Consider the following 14,621-nt stretch of genomic DNA (forward strand, 5'->3'; position numbering starts at 1 on the left):
TAAAAGGCCAAAACCAATATGGATTTAGGTAATAAGAGAATCCCAGGGAGACTAAAACAGTCAGTAAACACTGTGCAAGAGCAAGCTTAGATGATTATACATTGAACCTGATTTTGATTAAATATCAGAATCTTTTCTTTTTGTGTAAGTGAGACGTGGATGATCAGACTAACAGAAATCTTCCTCTAAAATGCATCTGTTATTTAAAAAGCCAGTGACACAACCCCAAGAGAAAGGGAACAGTAACAAAACACACCTTTCTAAATCATAAATCAAATGGCAAAAGTACAACATGCTGTAGTAAACCCTAACCAGACCACAAAGAAGGTTTCTCTCCATAAACATCAGATCAGGCAGCTAGAATGATTACTCGGCTCTCTAGTAACTGTCACCTGTGGTGGGTCTAATTACAGGCTACCCCAGCAAGCACGCCCACATCGCACAGCAATAAAAGGGCCCTCCGCTTGCCAAGCACAGCCAGACAATGGCAAGCACACGCCACCTGATGAGGAGCTCCAAAAGATCAGCCAGAGAGACTAATAAAAATGACAGCTTAGAAACAAATGAAAAAAAAAAAAAAGGCAATATCAAATTAGTCAGATATCTAAGTGCTGAGCATGGCTCTTCAACAGGTCAAAACCTACATAGGGAAGTGGTTATAACTGTTTTCACACACACTAGGTCCCCCTATTTCTAAATATTATTTTCTGGTTTTGCATCACGCAAAATGTTGGCACATCCAGGTGTCACATATAGAAACAAATGAGAGGGGAGAAAAGGCATTCAGTTCTGAAAATATCAAGAATGGAATATTCTCAGATTCAGGAGCTGTGATGGCAGTTAGAGATTTGCCAGCTGTTTTCCTCCTCCTGACTGCCTTTTGGCCATTTTGCTACTAATTAGCACAATCCCTGGATGGGCAGGATCAAGAAAAAGTCAGAAAAGTGCGTATCAGACAAGAATACGATGAAGTTGCTGGCTTGTTTTTGGATTTTAGCTACCGATGCAGCCACAGGCTGTTATGATCAGGGGAGGTGTAAGAATAAAAAGAAAGCAACATCTGGTAACAGATGGTTTTCACTAGTTCTAGCACCCTTCGAAGAAGCATTGATTAGATGCCTACTGCGTACCCAACATTATCCTAAGCAGTAAGGATATGCACAAAGATGAAAGACTGGGCCTTTGCCTTTCTGCAGGTTGCAATATTCTAAAACAATCCTTCAATCATTAGGCTGTGTTATACTGCATAACTCTATAACACATGACATGAACCTGAAGTATTAAGTCATTGAAATAAAATACCTTCCTTTCTTTCTTTTTTTTCTTTTTTTGAGACGGGGTCTCACTCTGTTACCCAGGCTGGCCTCAAACTCTGCCTCTGTCTCTCAAAGTGCTGGAACTACAGGCATAAGCCATCTATTTTTGACATGAACTGAATGTATTAGGTCAAGCATGAAGAGTATTATCATAGCCTTGAGGTAGAACTCTGCTTTGGCATCTGGTGGTTAAATAGACATTAAGTAGTCCTGGAAACGGTCGACTCCTGAACATTAACCACAGCACACGATACCAAGCTCTGCATTTCCACCCTCTCATTGAACAGCTTCTCAACAAGTCCAGGTCCACAAAAACACTTTGCAATGAAATAGCACATGAGTGCGTGTGTGGTTTAATGAGGCTTTTCTCTGATTTTGAAGAATACCATCACCCACCAATAGTTATATCAGATAGTAATTCCTACCCATATTTGTAACCCATTCCATGTTTTTAAAATACTTCCATGCTTATGACCCAATTTAATTCCCAAAAAGCACATTTTTCTTATGATATGCCTGAATAATCAAAACATTACCTTTTGTTTTCAAATATAAGGGAGGATGATAGAAGAAAGTTGGGGGAATAAAGTAGGGAAACCAAGGAGGTGAGGAGGGCTGCTGGAGAGAGGCAGGGGGAGGGGATGAATGGGGTGAGGAGGAAGAAGAGAGAGAGGGAGGGAGGGGGGAAGGAAGGGTGAGTGGAAAATATGGGAGGAGGGTAGACAGACTTATGAGTGTTCAGTATGAAAATTCATCTTTGCATTTCCATATCTAGCAGTGTATTAGATACTCAAAACCATCACTGCTTGTGGAATGGGGAAGGAGAAAAGGGAAGAGAGAAGAGGAAAGAGGGAGGATTGAGAAGGAGCAAGCCTGAAGAAGGTGGTAGTCAAGCATCAGTTGCATTAAGGAGCTACATGACCTCTGGAGTCTTTAAGATTACAGATCCTAAAATCTGGATCAAGTTCAGCAGGGTATCTCTGGAAAACAGAGTGAACTAGACTGCACTACTTGGAATCTGTAAAAGACAAGGAATCCATATTAGTCAGGGTTATCTAGAGAAACAGAACTAATGGAATATATATATATACACACACACACACGCGCGCAAGCGCGCGCATTCATTAAGTATTATCTCACACAATCACAAGGTGCCACCATAGGCCATCTGCAGGCTGAGGAGCAAGGAGAGAGCCGGTCCGAGTTCCTCAGCTGAAGAACTTGGAGTCCGATATTCAAGGGCAGGAGGCATCCAGCGCGGGAGAAAGGCGTAGGCTGGGAGGCTAGACCAGTCTCTCTTTTCACATTTTTCTGCCTGCTTATATTCTAGTTGCACTGGCAGCTGATTAGATAGTGCCTACCCAGATTAAGGGTGGGTCTGCCTTTCCCAGCCCACTGACTCAAATCTCCTTTGGCAACACCCTCACAGACACACCCAGGATCAATACTTTGTATCCTTCAATGCAATCAAGCTGACACTCAGTATTAACCATCACAGAATCCTAAACAGAAAATTCAGAGAAGGCAGAAAATGTGTGCTTGCAAGTGCACACGAACTGAAAGCTCGGAAAAGGCAGTGGTAGTGACACAGGGTCCCACACAGAGCCTGGACCTATACACAAAAGGGGGAGTTAATCATTTACATCTAACAGGCTATGTGAATATGGCTGTGCTATGATTACAATAATTGAGATCTAATGTTTACTAGTCAAAATTGAAATGCTCCAAAATAATGATAAGTGATTTCAGTCAGTCAATCTATGATTCTGTCTGAAATCACAACTTACAAAATTGAAAACATAAACATGAAAATATGCTAAAATAGTTAATAGTGTCCTTTTAAATTTTTAACAGATAATCTTTTTAATGCAATTACTGTAATTTTATTAAATTGCATAATTAGTTAATGCCTGAGAACCTGCCAATAGAAGGTGCAATTATGTTGTAAACATTATACTCACAATATGCAATGATGGATTGTTCCTATTTTTAAAAAGTGCTGAAAAAACTTTAAAATATTTTGAAAGTATATTATATAGTCCATCATGAAAAGGAAGAATAGGGAAACTATCTTACATATGTTAAAACAAATAATAAGATGCCAAATATTTTAAGCATTTAATATAGCTATACATTTTGCATATATATGTATATGGATATGTGTGTGCACTTATATATACACACTTTTAAGATGTCTAAAAACCCCTCTTCTTCTGGTTATTGTAACTGTGAAATTTTGTTTTTCCAGCTTTACAAAAATACTTATAATTTTTGAGCATCAACTGCACACACACCTAGCAAATGGGCAGCGATGTCTGCTCTACACATCCAGTTGTGACTTCTGGTGGATGTCACAACCAATGAAAGAGCTTAATCAAATGTAAGTGCGTTTGGTTGTGAGTAAACTGGTGACAAAACTTAAAGTAAATCTTTTAGACACAGTTAACACATAAATATCGAAAGCATCAAAAAGACATTTGACCAGCATTATTTAAAGAGTCTAATCTCAAAACAATGTTGTAATTGCATTTGTCATTTGTACCAAAGCAAAATGAATCTGAATGTTTTTCAGTCCACAGAGAAATCATGGAAAACAGCAGTCCTCAAGGCCTTGTCTTTGGTTTTTACTAAACTGTTTTCACAACACATTGAACAGAACAACTTTTAATTTCCCAAATGTCCTCTACTTCTTCGTGTTTATGCATGTGTGTGTGTGTGTGTGTGTGTGCACAAGTACATGTGTGTTGGAAGGGCTGACTCTATTACTGCTACTGTTGTTTTTAAGTTCTATGTGAAATTACTTCACATTTTCTCAGTATTCTAGGATCTCTAAAAGCTAAGAATTCTATATATGTTAAATATGGGATATCACCAAACAAGTGGACAGTTGTATTTTTTAACTTTATTAAGGGAGAGGTTGATTGATGCTTTAACTTGTGTATCATATTTCAGTCCTTGTCAACTCTGAAAAGTAAATTCTTTATTTCCCTACACTCAAGAAATCAGAAAAAAGTCACAGATGTTAAAATCATAGCTTTATGAAGACACTTATTGATATATGGTAGACTCAGATTACTTTTTAAGATCAAACATCCAAGTAAAAATTTAATAAAACAAAGAATCCATCAATGCCCCACAGAGTTGCCTCCCTTGATACAATAGGTGTGTGCCTGAAAGACCGGTGGAAAAATGAAACTGCATAAATGCAATTCTACGTTAAAAGCATCAGGAAAACTTTGCTGTTTAAAATCACCTTCTGATGATGCCATCTGTCAAGTAAATAATATTTTATCATATGAAAAATGCATTTATATAATAATATAACTTTAGGACTTTTAATAGACAACATTGGGATTTATAAAATATAAGTATGTCATAACAAAACACCCATACGTGATTGGATCTACCAATATAAATATCACAATGTAAAGTTATCTTTTGAGAACAAATTTATCGTCATTATGATCAAATAATGTATTTGCACTGAGACACTGGGTATATAAAATAGAGATCCCCACTAGAAATGTGGGCCTCTTTTATAGCTATTATTTCAAGATATTTTAAAGGAACATAAGGGATGGTTATTCTCTTCTACCCCATCCCTTTTTTGAACAACTTGGAATACTAAAAAAAAAAAAAGAAAAAAAAAACTGAAAAGTACAAATGGCTTCCATGAACCCTTCCACTAGTTGTTTTCTGTTTTTACTTTCTTCTCCCCTTGAAAATCCCTCTACATCATCTAAAAGCATTCCTCAAAGGTCGGGAAAAACTAAGTCAGACTCTAATGTGGGAATCAGTCTAGAAGCAAGGCTCTAGGGCTTTTCAGATCATCCAGCTGGATCCCAAGGCCACCTTTGGCTTCTTCAATTTTGGTCTCATTATCACTTGTGAATAAAATGTCTGAGCTGAAGAATTATTCCCACCCATGTAATGGGGGTTTCTTTCCTCTATAGCGTTACAGCTTGGAACAGGATTAATCCCCACACATAATATCTAAATACAGATCACAAATGATCAGTATGGTTGCTCCTGGTGTCATTATCTAAATACAATGACAACAAGCATTGCATCCTGGGCATCAGTGAGAAGCAGAATAGCTGAAGGGTTAAGCCTGCATAGGCTAAAGCAAGATGGCCTGGGTTTCAATTCCACCTCCACCTCATACATACACACACGAGCTCTGTCATTGTACTTGACCTCTATAGGCTTATTTTTCTCATCTGTAAAAAGAAGATAGTACTCACCATCTACATCAGCGGGCTGTTGTGAGAACTAAATTTATAAAATCCTTGGGACAGTGTCTAAGCACTGAAATAACATGAACTATGAATAATAGTACAAATAGTCAAAATCTGTGTGGGAATGGCCATGTACACGTCTTGTGTATGTATGTACATGTGTATAAAATACCACATATATTTACAAATCTATTCATAGGGAAATATAGAGGTGCACTTACTTCAGGGCAAAATATTTTAGTTCTATTTGGCTTCATTCACTAAGTCGACATCTCATATTAATTTGTTTTTCAAATGGGAAAGTCAAGAATGTTACTTTTTGAAGGAAGAAAAAGAAAAAAATATCTACTTAATTTAATACAACTAAGTAAACCTTAGAAAAGGCAAGATACCAAAAAGTCTAGAAAACCTGGGGGAAGGAGAAAGACTGAAAAGACAAAATGAGAAAGATTTTCAATGTTCATCCTAACAAGAAGAACTCAGTCTGTACCACCCTACAAAAGCCCATGTTTAATTTCTTATAACAATAAATTCAACACTATGCAGCAACATTAACATAGCAAGTGCCAGTGAATTACTGATAACTTTCTTCTCTCATGTTGGGAATACAACCACCCCTGTAAGCGTAGCAGTGAAAAATCACATGGTAGAGGAAGCTGACGCTTGGGTCATCTAGCAAGGTGAGTTCTCTCACGTTTGTCCATCCACTTCTGATGAGACACCACGTGGACCTAGATCTTAAGAGCCTGCTTTTTTGTAACTGCTGCTTTCAACGGGATATGATTATATTCATGTACATGTATACAGGCATCCATGGAAAACATATGGTTTGCTTTCATAAAGTCTTAAAATTGACACTGAGAATAGATTAAACATGATTCTACAACGTTCATGCTTGTATCACCTGGAAAGAGTCCAGAACATAAAGTTAGTATTTTATGTTTCCTCACAAAACAGAAGAAAAACACATCCCTTCGGTTCTGCCCTTAGTTTGTTGTGTTAGCATCACTTTCTGTACCGTCATAGGAAGAAAAGCCCTACCAGGGACTGGTTCAACTAAAATAGCTCCTTTCACACCTGTGCAGTGAACCCTCAACTATCACATACGCTAATTTCAATTAGAGGACCTGACTACAGGTCATTTAACAAATCCTTGACTTAAAACCTTGCTTCAGACACCACCCCTGTTCTGCCCTGTAATGCCAAGCCAAGCAGCTGGAACATGAACAAAGTGTCACAATGACGAATAAAGACATCAAGCAGCATTCTGTCTTCAACAGATCACAGGAGAACATCCGTCAGTGTGTCACCTCCGACAGATACGGCAGTTGCATAGTGAAGAAAGGAGAGAAGAGCCTGGCAGGTTGAGGATCCAACATTTTGCAGAAAGACAACCCATCATGAAGCCCCACAGACTCAAGGACACAGTACTACAGCCAGGGTGGCACCCAGGTGTGCACCCCCGCCCCTGCCCCCCCCGGCCAACCCAGTCCCCTACAGACAGCTAACAGGTCTACAGGCAAGGTACATGAATGAAACGCGTTTTCAAAGAAAAGGAAATGAAGGCTTGACTACCTACAATCTTACTAAAAGAAGAATGAAAGAAGATGAAACTGAGGCCAGGTGTGGTGGCTCAAGCCCATAATCCTAGCACTTTGGGAGGCCGAGGTGGTAGATCACAAGGTTGGAAGTTCAAGACCAGCCTGGCCAATATGGTGAAACCCCGTCCCTACTAAAAATACAAAAATTAGCCGGGCATGGTGGTGTGTGCCTATAGTCTCAGTTATTTGGGAGGCTGAGGCAGAAGAATCGCTTTAACCCAGGAGGCAGGGGTTGCAGTGAGCCAAGATCACATCACTGCACTCCAGCCGGGGTGACAGAGTGAGACTCCATCTCAAAAACAACAACAAAAAAACTGAAATACATTTTTTATTCTGTCCCAAGAAAGCATTTTCTGTATAGCCTCTCGCTTTAATAGCAGAAATCATTTTGGAATAATCACAATAAGAATAACAAAAACAATTTTTAATAAAATTACACTTTGTCAACTTAGGGAGCAGAAGTATTCACCACGTTATGGTTATGATATTTCTGAGAATCACTAAGGCCAGTCAACATACACATGGTCTAAATTTTTGAAAGCAGAGTTTTAAATTAAAACTGAAAATGAGTTTGAGTGAGCACTTTTATTCCAGTACTTTCAGGACAACCAAATGATAGGCTCTAGGTATATAGCATATCTAACTGGCTCTGCATTTTTTTCAATGGTGTCCAGTGACAAACGTCCCTATACACACAGTCGCATAAACCCACGTATCCTTGCAAAATCATACTTTGGAAAACCAGCAAGAAGAACACCATCTTGATCTTCCTTGCTGTGGGCCTCAGAGATTTGAGAGTACGACATGGCAGCCTGCATTCTCCAGTCTGGGGGTGGGCTCTGCTCCGAGGCATGAAGCCCAGCAGGGAGGAATCCCTCAGAGAAAAGGCAGTGGAGAAGTGGCTCCATTTCCAAGGCTCCCTTCCTGTTTAGAAGTCCCCTCTATTAGACAACCTATTTCTATTCATCTGTTCTAATCTTTCTTCAGATCAAGCCAGCAGCCCATTAATCATTTCTGTCATCTCCCTACAGAATCCAGGGCAACGGATCTCTGTTTTTCTAAAATCACAGTGCCAGAAACTAAACTCGAGAAAGAGGAAATCCTCTCCTCCTCACAGCGGCTGTCTGGGTGCTGACTGGAAGAAGCCACCAATTGTGTTCACTTTCCTCTTTTGCCCAGAATTGCATAGAACATTCCATGGAAAGTTTTGAAAGGGAATTCGGGTGGGAGGTGGAGCTGGGGAGGCTGAAGAGGAACCCAACGCATGAAGCCACCAGCTGAGGAGAACGTGAGAAAGGGAAGTAGATAAACAAATGCTGAGACAATGACGGATACAGATTAATAAAACCTTTATTAGTGTTTTTATTAAGGCCAAATGTTTTAGCAACTTCAGACAGCAGAAAAAGTATATAAAAGGTCAAGCCTGCTGGCAGCATGTGTCCTCTACACTGAAGCAGTGGAGAACTAAAATAAACTACACCAAACAAAATACTCCCCAATGGCAAAGGAAAAGCCTCTTTTGGAGCTGATGTACTTGATCGCATAAAGATGTTGGGAGTGACCTGAACCCATTGACCTCTTGGGCTAAATATGTTTTTCCCCCATTTTTTAAATGAGGCTATGCCTGTTGGCTAAAAGAGAACATTGAGCATATATTGGCAGTAGAAAACAGAAGACAGAACCACATAACATTCAGAAACCAGATTCACCAATGATCATGACTGATATTCACACTCTTAGACCACTCATATCTCGTATTAGTTTTTATAGTGATCTTTGCACAGGACAGAAATGAATGGCATGATACTAAATATACAGAGATTTGCAGTTGGGAGCCTTGATTTCTCCTCCCATGGCTGACATTACCAATTTGATCAAGGACAAGTCCCTTTACAAATGAGAGAGGATGCCCTGAGATGTCAAGTGAAGGCATGAGGCCAGCTGTGAAGTCCTTCCAAGATTCTTGGGCTCTCAGTGGTAGACTTAGGTGGTTTCAAGATCTCTTGCAGCGCTTTGATTCTGTGATTTTATTATGCTCATAAGGATGAGCCAATGTCACCAGAGAAAAGGGTACATTTCATATACAGGGGTGGTTCCTCTTTGTGGTACTGAATGAAATTCTAATGTGTAATGATCAGTATGTCCCAACTGGCTTGAAATGAATAAACATCTTTAATACCAAAGTTCGGGAATAATTTACTTAAAATGTAAATTGAACAATTCAGTTATTATTCAGTCATGTGATTCTTCAGATGCCATTTTTCAAAAATTACGGGCAGTCACTGGCACAGAAAGAAAAAAAATAAACACAATGCAGGGCTATACAAATGTAGCTGTAACAACAACTGGAGAAACATTTAAACATATGTATACAACAGTGGTGCTCTTAAATGTACCAAGAGACCGTATATGACAAAGATTTGGGTAATTTAAGGGATTTCCCAGGGTAAATTTGACCTAAGTACTGTCTTAGACAACTCTCACATAATCACCTATGCTGTAATATATTTCAGAAAGATGAATAGATGTAAATAAGAAGCAAATAATTTGAACATAAGAAAGGAAGCTTACCGCGAATGCTATTGTACTTCTTAATGTAGATTCCCACTGGAAGCAGCTTTTAAGGAACTGCATTGTATTCCATATTGCCATAGTGATTCTTTTCACACGGTCCACATCTCTTGATAAGATCTGATTTAAAAAGATGACAAACAGGAAACGAGATTTAAATACTACAAATATTCCATCTAGATCAGGTACCCTGATCATTTCAAGTATATTCTGTATAGATCCCAATTTTAAAAAATGATAATAATAGAAAGGAGAAGGCCTGACACTTCTAAAAGTCTTTTTAAAATATGATCATTCACAGAGGAAAAGAGAATCAAATGCATTTTAGCGCTCATCTGAAAAAGAACAGCCTGTTTCAACAGTGTTCAGAACAAAAATGGAAATGGTGAAACTACAGAAGCCAGGTATTTAATGCTGGTGAATTTGTGTGAGAAAGACACATACAGAGGCAGAGAGAGAACTAGAAAGGGAAAGACAGAGAGAGAGAGATACAGACACAGAATGAGTGTCTATATTGTTTAGTTTGGAAGCAAATGAATAGATCTATAATAAAAACATACAAGTATTATAGCTTATCTAGTCCAGAGGTCTACAGAAAAGTAGAGTTCTGGGAAGGGGTTGAAGTTCACCTTGGGCAAGTTACTTAACTTCTCTCTTATAAAATAGGGTTGATATTAGTGCCAATCTTACAAGTTGTTGAGAGGATGAAAAAGCTTAGAAAAGTGCCTGTCACAGAGGAAATGCTTTCAAGTATTTGTATCCTAAGGAAATGTTTCAAGTTTATCAGAATTTGGGGGTCTAAGTAGCAAGAGGTACATGGGGAGGGTCCTAGCATACCCCAGGATGTCAGCACCAAGTTCCCCAATGCTCTCAGAGCCCAAAGTCACCCCACATGGAGGTCTTGTTTTGCAAAGGAAATGTCTCTCTCCCAGTTGTAGGCAGATTCATTTCAATGTGCTTGCAAAGCAGCTACCCCACCCACCTCAACCCAGGTTTTAACTTTCAAGTAAACAGAGCGAAAGGCAATAATAATAATAAAATAAGACATTTACTCAGATTTCACAAAATAAATATTACACTCAATGTTATGGCAGACCAAAATGAAATACTTGGAGGCTTCCCCTCAGAAGACGTTTAAGGCCTTTCCCAAGTATGCCCAGAAGTTCACGGGAAACAAAAGGATGATAAGATGTCTTTATATTTAACTGCTTTATGTAATCCACAGCTGCTCACCCCAAAGGAAGTGGTGGAAGTAATAAACTCTTGAAAAAGGGGACACTTTGTTCTTTGTTATACAATTGAAGAGGGATGATAGGTACAAAGTGAAATCCTGAGCTGTGGAGAGTACAACAGGGAGGGACTCTGAAAAAGAAATGTAAAGGTCACAAAAAAAAAAAAAAGTGAAACTTCCTAACAGGCCCTGAACTTCACCTTTTGTTGAACTGAATGAGAGAGGAATTAAGGGCAATAGGCAGAGGGAGAGAACTTGCATTCAGTATGGGGTGAAATGCCAACACATCCCAAATTTAGACCACGCCGAAGTGGTGGGAGCAGTCATGAGCGAAGCCCAGGCTAGAAGTCTCTGAAGATCTGCTGGGTTAATTCTGTTATTGACTCCACACACTGTGCCTCCCTGAAACTTCTCTAAAGGGCAGAGGACGAAATGGCTGTGATTAAAGGACGGGTATGCAGGACAAGACATTGACAGTCTTGATGCTAGGAATTTTTGTTTATACAATGAATCAGGAGAATAATGGGGTCTGAGAACTTCTATTTAATCCAATAAGTGTGTTCTAAGTCCTGTCCTTCTTACGGGAGCTGACCGACCTCCTTATTTTAGGAGAAAAGGGGACAAGGAGAAAGAAGTGGAGAGACGGGACAAGAGGGAGAAAGGAAGAATAAGAAGGAGGAAAAGATTCAAGGAAGAAATTATAGGCAAGTGTTAACACTTCAGGTGCTGAGTGTACCAATTAACAAGCCATCTACTGTACCGACCCACCTTTTTGGACAGCTTGCGGCTGTCTTCAACAAAGCGCTTTTCCCTGGGAGTAAACGTCCTAATACTTGCTTTGACCTAGAAAGACATCATTGTTCAAAAAGGGCAGCATTTATAGGGACTTCATCCATCTAGTTTTCTCAATGACTGGGAAAATCATGCAAACCAATAGCTTCTGACTCTGACCTTAGCAGGGAGCAAAGAAATGGTGGACACTCCTGTGCCCTGTATATGTTTCTGGGGGTCTCATTTGATAAAAATCCCTGGCATGGGTCAGATTGAGTCTAGAATGCTACTGTCTCTACTTGGCTCATTCTCTGGGGGTATTTTAAACCACTGCAGAGATTGATGTTCATGAATTTTTCAAACTAATGTCTGTAAAAGATAAAACTTCCTTCTGAAATCCTTTAAAGTTAAGCTTCTACCAAAAATGTCTGCAGGTGAATAACCATTTCCAGTTTATGAAAACACACTTTTCACAGAGAATCTTATTTTCTTTCAATGACCTGGAAAAATAAGTCAATGAGCCATTTTAACCCCATTTTACAGGGAATAAACTGAGGCTCAGAGGGACTTATACACTTGTTCAAACCACCAGATGGAGTAAGACCCCAAAGAATCAGATTCAGGTCCTTCTCCACATCACATGAACTGTAAAATCCCTTAACCGAAATATTTTCTTTTCAAGTCTGTATTCCACTTTTCCCTTAAACTCAGGTTTTACCAGTATACATACGCTATATACAAACGTTTTCCAGAAGAAAGGAGGAGATGAGGGTGACCTGCTTATAAAATGCACATACGATTTCCTTGAAGGGAAAGGGAAGGAAATGGGAAGAAGCAACAACACATCCTTATACTGGAGACTATGCCCAGAGTTCTAGTATTATTGAGAATGTGAGAAAATATATATATATATATCTAATTTACATAATATAGAATATGCATTTTATATACTATATGTTATACAGCGATATATTACATAGGTTATATTATATACATTTTATAATAAAGAGATTATATAAAAATAATTTTCCTGTTTTGTTAATTTTTTCCCTGACAACTTAGATTTATTGAGAATTAAACATCATCAATTCTGCTGAGTCAACAGGGTTAATACCACTTGAGAGCTGGGATGTCCAGCACATTTTATGACTCAGCTTTAAAACACTATTCTTTCCTCTCTCTAGCTGCAAAAATTGTGAAACATATTACATTGATTTGAGCCTGCAAAAGCTGGTCACCTTCTATTTTAGGTATGGGAAAGCCAGGAAGTATGACCCAGTTAGACTTACCGGATTATATATAAGGTCCATCTCTAAGTAAATAACTCCTTTAAAAGCTTGTTCTAAATCTTTATTCTTTAGTACATAACAATTTGGTTGTCCATCTCTAATCTGTCACAAACAAAAGATAAGACACACATTGGTGCAAAGTTACTATGTGGTTTAAAGTAAATAACCAAAACTAATTTTGGCAAAATTAGGGATGCAGAATGATCACAGATGAAGCAAACATTAAACAAATATTAAATCCATGATAAATCACCTTTTACTTTTAGAATGCTGTTATAACATGCTCTAGACAGGAAGATAAAGTGACAATCACCAGGCTGAAACTGGTGTGTGGGTGAAAAAATTGGTGCAAATCATAAGTTACATATTTCCATTTACTCAAAAATGATGAATATTCTACAAAATTCCTGGCCAATACTCTTCAAGACTATAAAGGTCATGGGAAAAAGGAAAGACTAGGAAACTGTCATAGATTAGAAGAGACTAAGGAGATAAGACGACTAAATGCAATGTGGTATTCTGGATTGGGTCCTTGAGCAGAAAAAAGATCCTGGTGCAAAAACTGGTGAAATCCAAATAAGGATCAGAGTTTAATTGCAATGTAACAATGTTAGTTATTTTCAGTTTTAACAAATGTATTATGGTAATATATGACGTCAACATTGGAATAAACTGGATAAGGTATGTATGGGGAACCCTGTATTCTCTTTGAACTTCTCTGTAAATCTAAAATTATTTCCCCCAAAAGGTTATTTTTAACAAAAATGAATAAAGGAGCTGGTTTTAATAGTATTTTACTAGCCAGGAAACAATGCAAATTAAGTAAATAAATCAGTTTAAAGTTGAGGTCAAAATCCAAAAACACTCAAAATGTACAGTGCCAATAAATCTTCAAAACAAACAAGTTTCTCTGCTATCCTCTCTTAGCTGGCATGTCGCATCAGTCCCATACACTAGTCTACCTGTGGACCCTACATATAAGTTATCTAAGTAAAACATCTTCAGTATCATTTTGGAAACTAATTGGCTCCCATGAAAGACAAGTTAATTAGCTTGATTTAATCATTCTCTTTTCAGATTTGATAGCAGTCATGATTTTACATAGTAGTAGTATATGTAACTCATTAAACTTCAGGCTTCTAAGAAGCATACCTGTTAACTCTAAAAGGGCCTCAGCAAAACTCAAGTTAATCAAAAGCTCTATTTGAGATTGTAATGATCAAAAATGTAAATAGCATAGGAAATCTAACAGCATGAAATTTGAGCCATATTTTAAATGACTATTGCTGTCGCTACAAGCATTCACACAAGTGTTCTTATAAACAGCGGTGGAAATGAGTTGAATAACTCATGGGGGGAAACAGAGCAATTCCACTTTACAAGGGAGAGGTCATCTTCCTTCCCAAAGTCACCCCACCTCTTTCTGATTGAATAGGTTTGATACAGAAGGATGGTCTTCCTGGCCAGCAGCTAAGAGGAAGGGGGTGCCCCATAAAGACCTGGTTTCCTTCCTAAACGGTGTCCAAACAGGATTCTGAGCTTCCGCTTTGATACACAGTCTCACTTAATAAATTGTGGATGTTAAAGTTGAAAGAAATAAATAC

At 38.4% G+C, this 14,621-nt stretch overlaps 1 protein-coding gene across 3 annotated transcripts in view; it reads right to left on the bottom strand.

The window, feature by feature from the left end:
- Positions 1-14,621, bottom strand: part of MCTP2 (multiple C2 domains, transmembrane 2) — a 194,614-nt gene that overhangs the window by 78,820 nt on the left and 101,173 nt on the right. For 2 of the 3 annotated variants that reach the window (XM_011957959.1, XM_011957951.1), the window contains exons 14-16: positions 13,018-13,119; positions 11,726-11,800; positions 9,727-9,846 (exon numbers count right to left, since the gene is read on the bottom strand). In XM_011957959.1, coding sequence (XP_011813349.1) covers positions 9,727-9,846; positions 11,726-11,800; positions 13,018-13,119 — 297 coding nt within the window. Of the gene's footprint in view, positions 1-8,487; positions 9,264-9,726; positions 9,847-11,725; positions 11,801-13,017; positions 13,120-14,621 lie in introns of those variants that run through there. The other variant, XM_011957969.1, reaches the window with a different exon arrangement.

The sequence above is a fragment of the Colobus angolensis genome, unplaced genomic scaffold (assembly GCF_000951035.1).
Source record: "Colobus angolensis palliatus isolate OR3802 unplaced genomic scaffold, Cang.pa_1.0 Scaffold112, whole genome shotgun sequence".
Taxonomy (NCBI): Eukaryota; Metazoa; Chordata; class Mammalia; order Primates; family Cercopithecidae; genus Colobus; species Colobus angolensis.